General features: G+C 42.0%; 1 protein-coding gene across 1 annotated transcript; it reads left to right on the top strand.

The window, feature by feature from the left end:
• Window positions 1-4,445: 4,445 nt before the first annotated feature.
• On the top strand, window positions 4,446-15,637 carry LOC137284196 (glutamate receptor ionotropic, kainate 3-like). Its single transcript, XM_067815921.1, has 14 exons — window positions 4,446-4,801; window positions 5,599-5,742; window positions 6,507-6,758; window positions 7,193-7,386; window positions 7,529-7,690; window positions 8,424-8,579; window positions 9,522-9,737; window positions 9,943-10,037; window positions 10,259-10,349; window positions 10,795-10,931; window positions 11,163-11,362; window positions 11,869-12,086; window positions 13,422-13,672; window positions 14,577-15,637. Exons 1-14 carry the CDS (start codon window positions 4,696-4,698, stop codon window positions 14,881-14,883), a joined length of 2,529 nt encoding a protein of 842 aa, XP_067672022.1. The 5' UTR covers window positions 4,446-4,695; the 3' UTR covers window positions 14,884-15,637.
• Window positions 15,638-15,962: the final 325 nt, after the last annotated feature.

A 15,962-nucleotide genomic window follows, 5' to 3' on the forward strand; every position in this document is an offset into this window, starting at 1 on the left:
CTCTCTAGGTGAATACGTTTGATGTACTCATAAAAACTAGTATAATACCAGGTTCTATTCCATCCTATGTTGTACATATTTTCTTGTTGTCGAGCCGTGTCTGAACCGTCATTTCGATTATTGATTAATGCCATGCTGCCATCCTAAAACAACATGTTACCACAATGTCCATAAACGATATCTTGTCTTAAGTAAACATTCCACATCAAGTGCTGTGCATAATGTCGGCATAGCTTGTGTACAAACCATTTAACAAGATGTATCACTTACTGTTTACTGTTACCTGTGTGGACCTCGATAGGTTTCCCAACGCATTGTATTCTGTGTTGAAGATCCATGGTAAGCACACTCATGGTAGGGTTAACAAGGTGTCGCGTGTTAAAACCCTACTGTTTAAAACAAAATGGTCATATGTTTTCATTTCTGAAGACTGCGAAGGCATTGTATTCATTGCAAAGATGTGTATTTTGAAACTAAAACATGACTCCAGATAATATGCATTTCGCACTATTTATCCCACTTCGGTTCATCCGAATCCTTGGTAATACCGGAATATCATCTATTATCAAGCCACTGTGGAAATAATTTGGAGAAATGCTTGCATAATATAAATGTGGGAAAACAGCATTAACCGGAAGAAAAAACTGGTCCATACAAATGAGTAAAAAGTGTCACCACCAGTAACTCATGATGACTATTCACCTTGTTTTAGTTTGTCCAAAATATAGTATCAGCTGAGATAATTGTGTACCGAAATATTACTGTATGTATATCCTGGTTGTGAGATTCCAAACTAGGATTTCAAATAAGCTAGGTTTTCTAAATGAAGCAAACCCTGTAAGCATCTTATGTCGGGCTTTGTATCTTTGTTTGTTTTGATAAAGACGTATGCGACATGTCCAACTTCACTGGAAGTTCAGGCAAAGCATTCGGGACGTTTATGTTCATATGCGGTTACTGAAAAATGCTTTAATGTAACGTTTCTTAAGAAATCACTTTTCAAGATTCCTAATCATTCCTGCTAGTATTAAATAACGCTGTGTTATTTTCAAACGACCTCGTCTTGGATTGTGTGGGTTACAAGAGTATTCGTGTTAGGAGTTTTGCTGTGGCGCAAAGGATGATCGAACACTGACTTCACCCTCTTTGGCTAGACGCTCTATCTACTAGATCGTAGACGTAAGACGATAGAAGAGTGGACCCTCATCTGGAGCAGTCAGACCAAGTGGAAATGTGTACCCACCTGACAGCAATATAACACAATGAGGTTTGGCTGACAAATACCTTTACCCGTATGTGTTGTTCCTTCGTCCGGTATTCATCATTAAAAGGGTCAGACTTTACCCATATGTGTTGGTCTTTTTGACAGATATTCATTATTAAAGTGACAAGATAAATACTTTACCCATATGTGTTGGTCTTTTTAACAGATATTCATCATTAAAGGGACAAGACAAGTAGTTTTACCCTCATGGGTTGGTCTTTTGGCTGGTATTCACTATAAGTGACACGACTAGTATGTTGTTCCTTGCCTGACAAGTGTTGTTGGACTCGGTGTTTGAGGATATTCCCGGTTATCAACAGCATCGGATCTCAGGCATTGTAAAACTGGAAGTCATCTTTTGTAGTACAAATAGACAACTCGGTCAGTCATTCCATTCTCGGTTACCGCTTTCAACAACGCTGAAGTTTTTAAAACAACTGGTATGAAAATCGAAATGTTGACATATGATTTATTAACAACAGTCATGTTGTATTTTAAATAACACTTATCTTGTACCTAAGGAAGACGTGCATTGTTGGTGAATTACGTTTCTGTGATAATAAGAACATAGAAATAATGTCTCCAGTTGACTTAAATACGATTTAATGTTTCCAAACTAAGAGATTTAAATGCATACAAAACAAACCTGATGAAATGACTTTTCAAATTCATATGACGTCTTATCGACATTTAGTTGTAGATGACAAAGACACTTTATTGAACAGGCTTCAGATCTATATTCTTTGCATACAGCGTTGCGGGGTCATTAGAGATCCCTTCATCAGGTGAGGTGATAGTCTCAAGTGTCACATTACTTGATGAATTGATCTGTAATGATCCCGAAACGTTGTGTGGAGAGAATCGTAATCTATAAACGTAATTTATAAAATAGCTTGGTCATTCTCAAATTCAGTTTTGAACTAGGGCCGTCTTCTAGTTCACCTTGTTTTACGGATCTTGTTTTCAATAATGGTGTAGAATGTGCACATGGTGATTCACATCTTCGAACATGTACTAGTGAACAGCGTACCCAACATACCCACTCAGTGCGGTCAACATCTCCAGTAATGGCACTATGGAGAGCTACCTGATTGCGACATTAGTGTAGATGACTAGAATAATCAGTAAAGTAGCGTTCCTGGTCTCCCATCTGACCTCATCACGCTACTGGAAATGTGGTACTTAGGTCTCTCATTTTCTGTAAGCCGCGTACTACAAAGGACTTAATTGTTTCTGTATGACGTTGACCGACCACTCTCCCAAGTTCCGTCCCCATTGCAGATGTACACAGTATCTAAATGAGTCAATCGTTAGATACTCAATCACTTCACATACCCAAGTGTGTACACAGTCTTCACCCGGGCGAGTGAATGCTGCATAATGTTTGTCTAGACCCGTGTGTTCAAATATCTATATACCCATTCTTCCAACACCGTGACTGTATCGATCTACGTGTACTTGTAGTGATCGAAGTATGGCATGATATTACATATTTTAGACAATACATCACTGAAGTCGTACAGCCTTGTCAACAATGACGCCACACTGGTGATAGCCTCAGTTATATACACTTTGCTGAAAACGTTGTTTATTAACTCGAAAATCTGAATACACACAAAGTAAAGTGGGAAAAGGATTTGACGAAGAGTTTCACTTGTTTTTATCAGCAATGTCCGTGAGCCAATCAGTTAATTTCACGCTGATTTTTTTCTTTTTAGTCCTTTAACAACCAGTAGACTATTTTTCTGCAGATATTTTAGACTGGTTATTCTCTGGCCTTTACGTTCAGTAGTAAATATACGTCAATATTAGAATTACAGACAAAGGAGTGCCATATATAAGACACGCTAATCAATGATGCCGGATGCGACGGTAAGCAAGGAGCAAGAAAACACTTGCAGCCATCTGATTCTCAGGAACTGGGACGTGGTACCACTGGGGACTTACTAAGTCACCATCCATATGTAATTTCGCTATATTTTCGCTACTGGAATGGTGTCTCTTTTCGGAATCCAGTTTGAAAAATATACAGAAGTACTGATATAGTATACTCAAGAGCCATGTTGTCAATAACGGTTGTAATATTGAGTATTTGTACCACATGAGATGGAAGAATAAAATATTCCTAAGATGAAATGTACCACCGAGATCGTATGTTATTTGAATGGATAGAACTGATTGATCAGAAGGGCGGACACACAAGCATCTTGGTTGTAAACACACCCCATCAATATTCTTGAAAACAAGTCTGATAAATAACTAAGTCTGGTCCAAAGAACCCTGAGATTGATATAATGATAAACGCTTCATCCCTCACAGTGACGTGCAGTCAACAAAGTCAGCATGCTTTAAAAGCACTGTTTTTAGGGGTCGATTCTTGTCCCGAATCCCCCTTAAGGGATTCAGCACAGAACTGCAGCTTCATATACAATCAGCATCAGGTCGAGAGTTGCCCTGCCTACTTTGGTACACGTGCCAGTAGCCTTCTAGGCATTTTCCAGTGGAAGCTTTAGCTGTGTGTTGTTATCTCAAGAGCCGACAGCTGTGTGGACCATCATGGGCTGTCCTGATTCACTCATTGTTAACACTCGAGATGAGCTGTGTATACAGTCGGTGTATACGACAAGAGGACAATCGTTGATCGGCAAACACTTAATAGTATGTTCCGTTCATATCATTGGGCACGCGCGTGTGAGTGTGTGTGTGTGTGTGTGTGTGCGTGCGTGCGTGCGCGTGTGTGTGTGTGTGTGTGTGTGTGGATTTTGCAGGTCTGAAACATTGGGAGGGATGGAGACAGTGGCAGTGACCAGTTCTTTTCGGCCGAGAGAGTTTACTTTTAAATGCTTTTAACATAGAAGTAAAACATGTGCTTGGAGAGATACAGTCCATTTGAATGAAATTAAACCTGAATGCAAAAACAAATACAACCCTTCAACACGTGATGTTTATCTACCCAAACACTAATAGAAAACGAACTGCGGTGCCGTACCCACGCTGCGCGTGATACAGATAGTGGTGGAAGCCGTGCTATCACACCGTCCTGTCGTGGACTACTGGACTGCCCACTGTGTCTGAGGGTAACATACTCTGTTGACACAGACAACATGTGTACATGTTTATCGTCCAGGTAAAGCAAGATGCTTATTTTAACATCACAGTAACTGACAGATAGATTGTGCAGCAAACCTGCAGTTAGTGGCAGCAATGGCTGGTAATTGATCACCTGGGTTCTAAATGTGGTTTATGGATAATGAGGAGCTCTCCCCAGCACCAATTCCTTCCATTGATCCGCATGTGGGATTGATTCACCTGAGAGAGAAGGTTCCCAGTGTCACTGAATCAGAGGTAGATGGAGACGACTAGAGACAACAATAAGCCTCATTTCTCCGATCTCTCCACCACGACGACAGCCATGCCTAAATACAAGTGGAATGTTTAAATGGGAAGACATGACGATGTCGGACGTGCGGCTGCACAGTTTGATTGTGGTCAGCCTGGCCTACCTGATGCCCAGTCTGACTTGTGCTGTAAATATTGGTAAGTAGCATCAGTACCAGTGTGCCAGTACTACAGCAGTATGATGTCATAGTACTAGATTACCGGTATCTACATCTTCGTGGGGACATCCTTCTGACAGGTATATAGCGGCACCAGGATTTTAGGTGCATTAGACAGATTTCAGCAGGGTAACCAGTGAAAGGTCACACCTCCGAGATTATCACGCAGGCGTGTTTTTGAAAGATCATTGTTTTGGGTTTTTTTTTTTATTTTACGTGTTATTAACCTTACAATGCATCCCGGTTTTAATACAATGTTTCACTGTAAAGCTCAATGCATGTTTCAGAAGAAATCTGACTAATGTTTATCGTCAGCCAGGGCGCTAGTTATTTCTAAGAAAAGGACCACAGTATGCATGTACATGTGATATGATGCAGAGATATGATGTAAGAGAGAATCGTTTCACGCTGCTTTTATCAATAAAACAAATTACCAAAGTGAGGAATCAAATCTGATTCTGCAGAGTGAAGAGCCACAGTTTGAACCACTAGGATACGTCACCGTATATGTGTGAGTGAGTGAGGTGGGTTTTACGCCGCTTTTACAATATTCCAGGAATATCGCCATCAAAAATGAGCTTCACACATTGTACCCATGTGGGGACTCAAACCCGTGCTTTCAGCATGACGAGCGAAAGTTCTAACCACTAGTGGGGTTCGAACATCAAATATTTTGGACCAGATATAGTACAATCTGGAGAAGATTCATTATGTTTTTTGTATAAACACCGAGTCTTGGTACCTGAAAAACTATGTGTTTTGTTGGTTGTCTTCCAGGGTTCATCTACCATGAATCTTACAATGCTAGCAACGTCCGGACGACGACATTGCCCTACATCACCGCGAACGACTCATCAACCGCTGTGGTTATTGCAGATATACGCCTGACAGATGGGAAGATAGGGGACGCCATACTTGAAGGTACAGCACTGCGAGTTCACTAGACTAGAGTCCACTAGATTAGACAGTCAGTGACCGATGTAACGATAGTCTAGTTGTCTGCATCATTATAATCTCTTAATTTTCTCATAACCGCCAGTATATGCTGGGTTCGAAATGAGCCATTTTCTATCTTTGATCTGTCAGTCGTGCTCAGTGGCATCTTGAAGCTGTAAAGTCGGGTCAGTGACAGGCTGGTGTATTACGTCGTGAGTGGGTTAGTGAGTGAGTAGAATCCTACACCACATTTTAGACTTGCTGTTTTCACTTTATCCACCTGTTCAACGCGAGAGCCGTGATAATCAGGGTTAGGCCTAATCTACGACAACCCATTCCGTAGTCTGTTTACAGTGAAAACGCAAGTCTCACCGAGGTGCTTGGTACATGACATGGTGTTCCAGCTCATGATGCTACTTACTGGAATGTCTGGTCCATAACAGACCATAATATCGATCCAGTTTCAGTTCTGCAAACACGATTTAATAATTATGGAAATTAAGTGTAAAAACAAAATATTTAAGTACTTTTGGATAACATTTTCTTGCTCATTGATTTGGCTATGGTTCAAAGTAAACATGGACAAAAGTGTTACCGGTGTCTGGTATAGGTTCTGTATCTTTAAGGATAAACCTTCCAAAGTTAGATATTGATCCCCGAGGCTAAGTGTAATAATCGTACTGTCGGAAAACAAACACACCCCATCTCGTTATGTTACACTCCTAACTGTATTGCTTCTCTACTTATAGTTTGTGAACAGCTTCAGAATAACACTCTTGGGTTCGTTGTTGTCTCACCCTGTCACCTGCTGACCATCCTAGAGGGCGCTTTGGGTCGTTTCGATGTCCCTGTTCTCGGTATTCACACTGACCCCTGTCATCAAAAGGTCACGGTGCCCTCAGTCTTCCGGGTACAGCCTCCCGTGGTGTACCGCTATACCGCCATCACAAGTCTGGTGCTTGCCGGCGACTTTCTACATGTTATCATTCTCTCAGATGAATGTAAGTAATGTGTCTTCATAGATGTGTGTATGTAATGTGTCTTCGTAGATGTGTGTATGTAATGTGTCTCATTATAAGTGCGTAAATAACGTGTCTTCATAGATGTGTGTATGTAATGTGTCTTCATAGGTGTGTGTATGTAATTAATGTGTATCATTATATGTGTGCAAATAGCGTGTCTTCATAGATGTGAGTATGTAATGTGTCTTTATAGATATGTGTATGTAATGTGTCTTCATGGACGTGTGTAAGTAATGTGTCTTCATAGATGGCTGTAAGTAACGTGTCTTCATAGATACGTATAGGTGTAAGTAGTATACGCCTTCACAGGTGAGTGTAAGCAACGTGTTTTCATAGTGTGTATCTGACGATAAATTTATTGTCTGTTGTTGATCATTGTTTTTTCTTACGATCACTGAAATGTTATCTTGTAGCGGAGACTCAGGTTACACACTTACGGTCCCTACTGTCTGGGGCCTTTGTTGAAATGTCCGTGACATACATGTATGGAGGCTACAACGCACCAACTGCGACATCACTGTTGTCAAGGGTAACAGACAACGACGAGTCAACGACGTGTCTCCTCCTGATGCTGGGGGAGGTATCACTTAAAGCAGTGTCACGTCTTGTAAGTTTCTACATGTAAAATTGCCACCAAAGGAGTAATATTTCATCACGTAATCCTACTTTATCATCTATGCCAATAAATGAATTATTTGGGATGGTCATTGTGTAAAACAGTCATTCCTTTTCGTTCTACTCCTGTTCAGCTGAACACCATGGACAACAATTTCGGAGATCATATAGCCATCGTTGCGCCATCTTCATTTGTGAGCTCCATACACGGACTAGACGGTTTCTCCAAGTTCAAGGACGTCCTCTACATACCTGCAGTCACGCCCAACTCTCCCCACGATGCCAAGAGTTTAAATGTAGGCTGTCTCACATGTTGTGGCAAAAAGCTAGTGAATAGTCAAAATATTTTAAGTTTATTACATAATATGATATGATAAAATATTTTATGTATAGAAAAGTCAATCTACCCGTTCGATTGCTTTATATCAAAAACATAGGGCTGTCTATCACAGGTCGGAATGTGGTATGTTCTTCATGTTCAAATCTACCATGGAAAGTAACTAGTGCTGACGTCATATTCAAATCTACCATTGAACGTAACTAGTGCTGACGTCATATTCAAATCTACAATGGGACTTAACTAGTGCTAATAGTCGGGATATCCAGGTGAACCTACTAGAGACATTACAAGATGAACTAAGGTGTGGCACCAGGTGGCAATTGGATCACTGACCAGTGTCGCTGATATCAGTTTCTAATCTCTCTAAGAATAAAATAGACACGATAGCTGTTAAAATCAGTTTAGCTCAATCTTCCAGAATAGACGTATCCAGAGCAACCAGGGGTGCAGGGGTGCTCATCCACATTTTGTCCTGAAAGTCTATTAAAAGACCATTGAAACTCTCGTGAAAACAGGTGAAAATGAAATGCGCACAGACCCCCTTTCTCAAAACCGTGCACCACCCACACCCCACACCCACTTTCTCATAAAGCTACACCCATCCCTGTCCAGATATTGTTGTAGGCCACATGTTAACGGTTAACATGATCTTCCTTTGCTGACTTCCTCTCTTCTCCAACTGATGGCAGACAACAGACACACACGTGGTGGACTCATTCAAAGTCCTCCTAGCGGCGATCAACGCCAACCTGGCAACGACAGACAACGTCACCACCAAACCCTGCGGTGACAGCTATGTCAATATCTCATCTGTAGTTCAGCGAGTGGCTCAAAGCTTACGTCAGGTAAACATACAATCTTATCACACGAAGTGAAGACAGTGTGTATTTCGCACGTATTCAAAGAAAACGATCAGATACATTTATGTGATCAATATACACATATACATCAGATTTATTTAGTTCAGTTCCATAAATACAACGGCCATGGAATATTGCTGACAGCGTCGTAAACCCAACTTACTCACTCACTCACTCACTCACTCAGAAAATACAGGAGGTGAGGTGAAGTGGGGTTTAACGTCGAACTTAAGAATATTTTGCTCATATGTTGCGATACATATGTGTAGGCATGGTTGCATGTAATAGCTCTGACTAAAGCTCCTTTTAATGTGTGCCAGAGATAACAGGCCGCAGTTATACTCCACTCTGAACCTACCAGTTGTACCCATTAATGCCTGCCGAGTGCTAGGCAGGGACCAACAGGAACCATATTTTAAAGTCTTTTGGTATGACGCGGCCGGGGATCGGATCCGTGACCTTTCCCTCTGAGAAAATGCAAAAGTTTATTGGTTAAAGTCTTGGACACCCTCATCGAAGACTCGGTTCCTGTTGCCCTATTTCTAGCGTAAGGCTGCAATATCGGTAAAGCGACGTAAAACTCACTTTCGTTCTGATGTTTCGTTAACGTTATGGAATAGTCAGTCTCGGTCAGAACAGGATGTCCAAATAGAGGCGACAATTGTAGGAATGGATCACTAAAAGTGATTATGCCAGATGTTCGCCGAAAGGGCCGTCATGTCCTGCAATAGCGACAGCACCTTCAGCTGACACGGCGTGCGCACAAATGTTTGTTGTTTTTTTATGACGCCTTACAGCAGTTTTCCTGATGTGCGAAACAGCCTGTAAACAATCATAGATTCCCTTGACAAGAAAATACATATGTCAATGTTAATAACTGTGTTGCATGTGAAAACATTAAATACTTTATAACGTAATTCATTTCAGTTGGAAACAAACGGTACACTGTTTGACCACAACGGATACAATATGATGGGTCATTACAACATCGATAGGTTGAAATACCAGAACAACACGTTGACATCAGAGCACGTGGCCAGGTGGTCAAGGTTGAGTGGACTGGACATACCTTGGGGGACTCAGTTGTTCCGTGAACGTACCGAGGGTCTGGGAAACATCACCCTGAGGGTGGGCACAACCGTGGTAAGGATATGTCGGTAGCTTTATTGAGTTCGGCTCTAAGATTAAGGTTATTATCAGCCTTCAGTACATGTACGGTGATGCATACTCTTTGAATGTATATTCCTACTGACCGTTATATTAGATACTATGTACACGACCTAACGGTAGAATGCGGCAGATCCAGTAAATGGGGAGGCCAGTGTGACCCTATATTTTTCTGTATCAGGCTGCACCATTTGTGATGAAGCTGCCTAACAACACCGGCTGGGAGGGTTTCTGTGTCGACATCTTGGACGAGCTGGCGGCGAGGCTTAACTTCAGGTAGGCGCAGCTACTTGGCAATGTGAGAGTGAGTTTGGTCTTGCGCCGATTTAGTAATGTTCAAGCTTTCACACAAAACGAAAAAGGTAGTGACTTAGTTGTGCCCACTGAGGAAAATTCGAATTTGATCTGAGGCGTGAAGACGCTGTTATCAACCACTCACTTTTCATATTTCACCGAAGCTGTTCTGTTGATGTCCCAAAGAGCTTCATCTTGTGTAGGTACGAGCTGATACAGTCTCCTGATGAGTTCTGGGGCACTGTTGATGAAGACGGCAACTGGAACGGCGTTGTAGAGATGACGAGAACAAGGGTTGGTGCATCCGCTGTGTAACTGGCATGTCTCGTGAAGGTTTTCATTGGCACTGATCATCCAGTGACTAGATGGTTACGATTGTCAGCTTTTCTTTGGGTGTCTGATAACCTGGCTTTGTCACGGGACCTATTTGAAAAAGGAATATTTGGTTCACAACAAGCAGAATATTTCAGTCTACCTATTTACATGGATGCTGTGACAATGTCTTGTGGTTCCACCATTAAGTGTACATCTTAATGCAGTATCTGAAACAGTTTTGTTTGATGTGTAAATTCTTCGGCTTTCCATTTGTGAAACAAAGTGTTTGTTAAGTTAGTATATAAGTATGGGGGTCATCAAAGGACCACCTCACTATCTCCCCTAATCGGTAGCAGTGTTGTAGTGGTGATTGCAAGAAGAGGTCACCTAGATCACACCTCTGTTTACCTTGTCATGTCTTCAGTCAGTTGACCTGGGTATTGGACCCATAAGTCTGACGTCAGAGCGGGAGCGGGTGATTGACTTCACCAAGCCATATATGGAAGAAGGAGCGGGCATCATCCTTAGGCGTTTCGAGGACAAAAGCAGTAAGATTTTCAGGTAACTGATTTATCTCGCTACATTATGTCTTTTGCTGTACATCCAAGAAAGACAGTCAACTCACACATTAACCTTCTGGTCTGTGAATAGCGGCAGTATCGCAAGGATTCCAAGATCTGCACCGGCCCATGTGCTTCAACAAGCATCGTAAGCATCGCTTTCCCAAATAACTCGATTTAATTGAATTGAGGCTATAAGTAAAAGCATTGTGGACCTGTTGTTCTGTTCCAGGGTGTTCAAGCCGTTTTCTGAGAGTGTGTGGCTGGCCGTTGCTGGAGCCGTGCTGGTGGTGGGCTTCACTCTGGCCCTGGTCAACCACCTCAGTCCCTTGAAGCTGCAACAGCAGGGTGAGGGTGAAGACGGGAACAGAAATACGGACATCAGCACGTCAGACAACATATGGATAGTGTACGAGTCCTACATGGAGCAAGGTGACCACATGTGTTCATCAGTAGACCAGTAACACCTCATTTTGATGAGCACATAAATTTGTTTAGTCTTCTTCGAGTAGTGTGATGAGAAGAGTGCTCGGAGTATATCCATTTTCCTCCTCGTCACAAGACGTACTAATGATTACGTTGGGTTGTCATTTCTTTGAAAAGTATTTTTTTTACATTCTACGGGGTGTCAGTTGTAGATGGTTCGTCTTGAAACCGTGGACAAGGGTATGGTACAAATTGATAACAGCTACAAATGTTGGGTTCGAACCCGATGCACGGCACGTCGCTTCAGTCATCTCATATAACATCCAAGTCATCTCTCTCTTCAGAGATGTAGTGAACTTCACAGTTTCAAACGTCCGAATCACAAATCAAAGTAACACTATTTTGTGTAGATATCATTATGAAAGCTTTCATTATGAAAATGTCGATGTTGCAGTTATATTAACAAGGAGAATACTTACTTCCCTCATCTGTTTCCCTCTTCTCTTATTCAGGTTCTGAGATATCTCCACCTAACATATCGGGCCGATTCATCCTTGGGTTTTGGTGGGTATTCACAATACTTATGGTGGCTTCTTACAAGGCCAATCTCGTCGCCTTCCTCACTGTCAACTTCGTGGGCAAACCCATCAGGAACGTTGACGACCTCGCTGACCAGTCTGTTATAAAGCCCCTGGTTAAACAAGGCTCCAACCTATACCAAGAACTCCAGGTAACGTGTCGTTTATTGCCACAGCAAACGCGGAATTCTCAATCACCCAAGGGTGAGGTCACCCTTGCTTACTTTCGAATTCTTTGTTTACAGCGGGTCTTAGTGATGATACATAGTTACTAGCTCACGTTGTTTTCTTGTCGACGTTGTCAAGGTGCTTTGAAATTTGATATGATGCATATTATCCCCTTCCCCTTTGTGAGGGTCAGCTGTTCAAGGTCATTGTTCATGAGTCACCCACCAACATTACAACTATGTGACAGCGGTCTACAGATAATTCCAGGGAGTCCAGTGATTGATATCATGAGCATCGATCTCCGTTACATTTAGACGATGACATCCGTCGATTAAGTCAGCACACATTACCGTTTATAGTCTCTTACGAAAAGCGCGGGATTTTGAAGACAGTTCGAACACTAATTTATTTTGATAATTTGGAATAAATGATTGCAAATATTGTTTTACACCATGTTATTTTTTCTGCATACGTCGGAGTGGATCCAAGGATGTGTGTTACAGGCTGTATGTAGTTTGGAAACTGAACTCTGACCATAGTCCGACCGAGGAAATCCTATATCACGACACTACACCAAACTGTGTGGCTATTGAACTTGACGAGTTTACAAGAGAAATGCAAGCTTCAATAAATTATTCACATTTGAATCGTGTTTGTAAATTACCTCAACTGAGAAACGCGTACATACCGTTTAAGCTAAGAGCAATTTAATACTTCAGAGTCAAATGGTAATATGTGGTGATAGCTATGGCTGTACACATCGATATGTTTAGATCGGAAACAGACTGTGTTGATGTTCCATGACGGCAATACATCAATAGAGGCAATCAAGTGTTCAGCATGGGTGGTAGCAGGTAGTACTTCCTCTTGTAACAGTGTGAAACAAACACGCAGTATTGATTTCGTCGTATGTTGTGTATAAATAACGCTTACCGTACATGCATCACACATAGTGGTGTTAATAAGTGCTCCAAATCGAATGTGCGTCGAGACTTCTAATGATTCATAGATCATAAATTTCGAGTCAGTTCGAGTGCTGTTTAATTCTCTATAACCAGACACACTCCCGCACAGTGGCATATTTCATGTGCTACAAGCAAATGTGCATATCGCTCACCTCGCCTAAACAGTCCGTCCTTATGCGATTTAGTGCTATTTTGAGATTGCCTTGCTCAGTTATAAAATATGCCACTATTTTATAATGTATATGAGGATACGCTGCATATTACAACCTAATGTGACCAAACGAAACATGAGAGCCCCACAATCATATACACGTATATATAGTACTATTGGTATTATGTCTTGAATTGTTCTAGAAAGGAGAAACAGAGACTTTCCGGAAGTTGTGGGCAATGGTGAAAACAGCGCCACCTGTGAAGAACAATGACGAGGCTCTCCACTTGGTTCTGACGGGTGATTATGCACTGCTGACTGACCAATCGCAGATCGAGTTTTTGCGTATGACGGACTGCGAGAATCTTATGTCTGGCGAGACTCCATTCAATGTTGGGGGTCTGGGTTTCATTGTGCCAGAATCATCCCCATTGCTGGAGATCTTGTCCTTTAAGTAAGTGAGAGTCATTAAGTCCTTATAAATCTGGAAAGTCAGGGTTCTGTTTAGCCAGTGTTTGCTGCTATGGTGTAGTGGTTAGCATACTGGCCTCTCACGCCGAAGATCCGGGTTCGAATCCCGCTGGGGACACCAAAGGTTTGTGACCTGCGTCTCATACTATGTTCTGTCCTTGGGCTAGGTACTACGTCCACGTTGCACTCAGTCCACCGGGCGTTTTAAAATGGGTATCTGACGGTAGCACTTAGCGCTTAATAGCAGCTTTGAAAGTACAATTATGTCACGGTAATAGCATAACGCCAGAGAACAACATCATGTTGAATTCTAGGCGCAAGAATTGCCATTATCATTACCATTAAACACCACCCCAACTATATGGTCGTTCAACCACTCAAATGATTGGTGTTATGTGCCATCATGAGCTACCAATTACGCCGTCGGGATCCTCAAGTTATCAGCCACGTCCCCCGTCCTCCTGACCACCCGACCCTTTTCAACCAGAAAAGTTATTTGATGCAGGTACCATCTGTTTGGGAACTTAACTTAAGTTGGCCACAGCTAGTAACGGGGCGGGTTTGAGACAATCCTGTGTTGGGGAATGTAACATGAAGTTAGTCTGATAGACTAAACAAGTTCACAACTGAGGCGATGGGCTTTCAGGTTCTTAATACCCTCGGTCGTATAGGATTTGTTTTGAAGATCACTCTTTCTAACTTTACCTCACGACATGCATATTGAATAATGCTAATCATTAGCATTATTACCATTAGAAATTATAATTAAACATGCATATGTAAATAATGTAAATTCCATCAGTCAGAGTTTATCGTAATAACCTGTTGCTTGAACAACGACACAGCTATTCCTTTTAATCCTTAATTTGACACACTTTTTTGCGCAGTCTGATCCAGCTCCAGGAGGCGGGGCTGACCGGAAAGTGGCGACACAGGTGGTGGTCACCTAGTTCCATGTGCCCGACGTCCAGCCAGACCAGCAAGGTCCAGAGTCTGGAACTGGAGAGTACAAGTGGCCCATTCTTGGTGTTCGCCGGCTCCACCACCTGTGCCCTCCTCTGTCTGGGGGTGGAGTGTGTGTACTTCAGGGTAGTAGGGAGGGGCAAGGTGTGTTGTAAGTCGGCTGGACCAACAAGATCACACGAATCAGAAGAAGACAATATCAGAGAAGACACCACTGGCGAGAGGTTCTAAGTGAATCATATAACAATACTAGGTTACCTCATACAATGATTCAATGTCGAGATGCGACACGTGTGCAGCTGGATGAACATAGAAAACTGACATTGTACACGTCTAGCTGTATCATCACTCCTTGGATGACACAAGCGTGTGTTTGAACAACTATACACGATTATACATTGAACCTATACCAGTGTTATGTTATTACGTACATGAGTTTTGTAATGGTGCACCAAGTGATTACAACAATCATCACCATATCACTTGCAATGTATACTGAAGATCACACACACGCACACACACTGGATATATGGAGTGCTATCATTTACGTGTGCAACAACATGATGTGTTATGAAGTCTCTGTGTACAATATACATGTAGATACCTGTCACTACCATGTGTCGAATATGTACATGTGTCGAATATGTATGCAATGTCCGATATTCTTGCCTGGAGGAGCTACAAGGTAACTATAATCTGAATCGCGTAAAATATGTATTCTTGCATTGGTTTCTATAATACTTTATTGATATCTGAAAATGTCAGTTAGCCCGGCTCATTGAACACCAGCTACTTGTTGTTAGACCTGAAGCAGTCTTACTTGCTCCGTCGTTTTCGATGTCACTTCATATACCGTGAAATTTACAAACTTCATTTCAGTCAATATGCCACAATGAGAGTCACGATGGCGTGTTTTCTTGATCAATATTTTGCATGTATCATTAACAACGACTGTTTAGATAATAAACATACACTTCGTCAACGACTCGTGTCTTTATTGGTATAGTTAACAGTTCAAACAATGTGGTCGTACAACTGACAACTTGTCAACAGGAACACCCTCGAGTATCCGAGACAGTGGACATCCGGTTTGAAGATGCATCAATATCCCAACAGTATCATGGACCCTGACCTTTATGGACCCTGACTTTCACCGTGATGTACCAACCACAGGTAGCAATGCCATCTTCTCGCACGTGTTTCGTGCGAGAAACATATGACGCGTGCAGTGATTTTCAGGATACATATGAACGTAATGTTTTACGTCAAACGCTTTGCAGGAAGTCTTGTGCAGACGGCAAGCACTGGTA

Source organism: Haliotis asinina, chromosome 5 (genome assembly GCF_037392515.1).
Source record: "Haliotis asinina isolate JCU_RB_2024 chromosome 5, JCU_Hal_asi_v2, whole genome shotgun sequence".
NCBI classification, from domain to species: Eukaryota; Metazoa; Mollusca; class Gastropoda; order Lepetellida; family Haliotidae; genus Haliotis; species Haliotis asinina.

Bases quoted from the DNA above. Each gene is read 5' to 3' on its own strand.
- LOC137284196 (XM_067815921.1), top strand. From the start codon at position 4,696: ATGTTTAAATGGGAAGACATGACGATGTCGGACGTGCGGCTGCACAGT. The intron at 5,743-6,506 runs GTACAGCACTGC...CTCTACTTATAG, and splicing joins AGGGGACGCCATACTTGAAG to TTTGTGAACAGCTTCAGAAT. The intron at 8,580-9,521 runs GTAAACATACAA...AATTCATTTCAG, and splicing joins TGGCTCAAAGCTTACGTCAG to TTGGAAACAAACGGTACACT.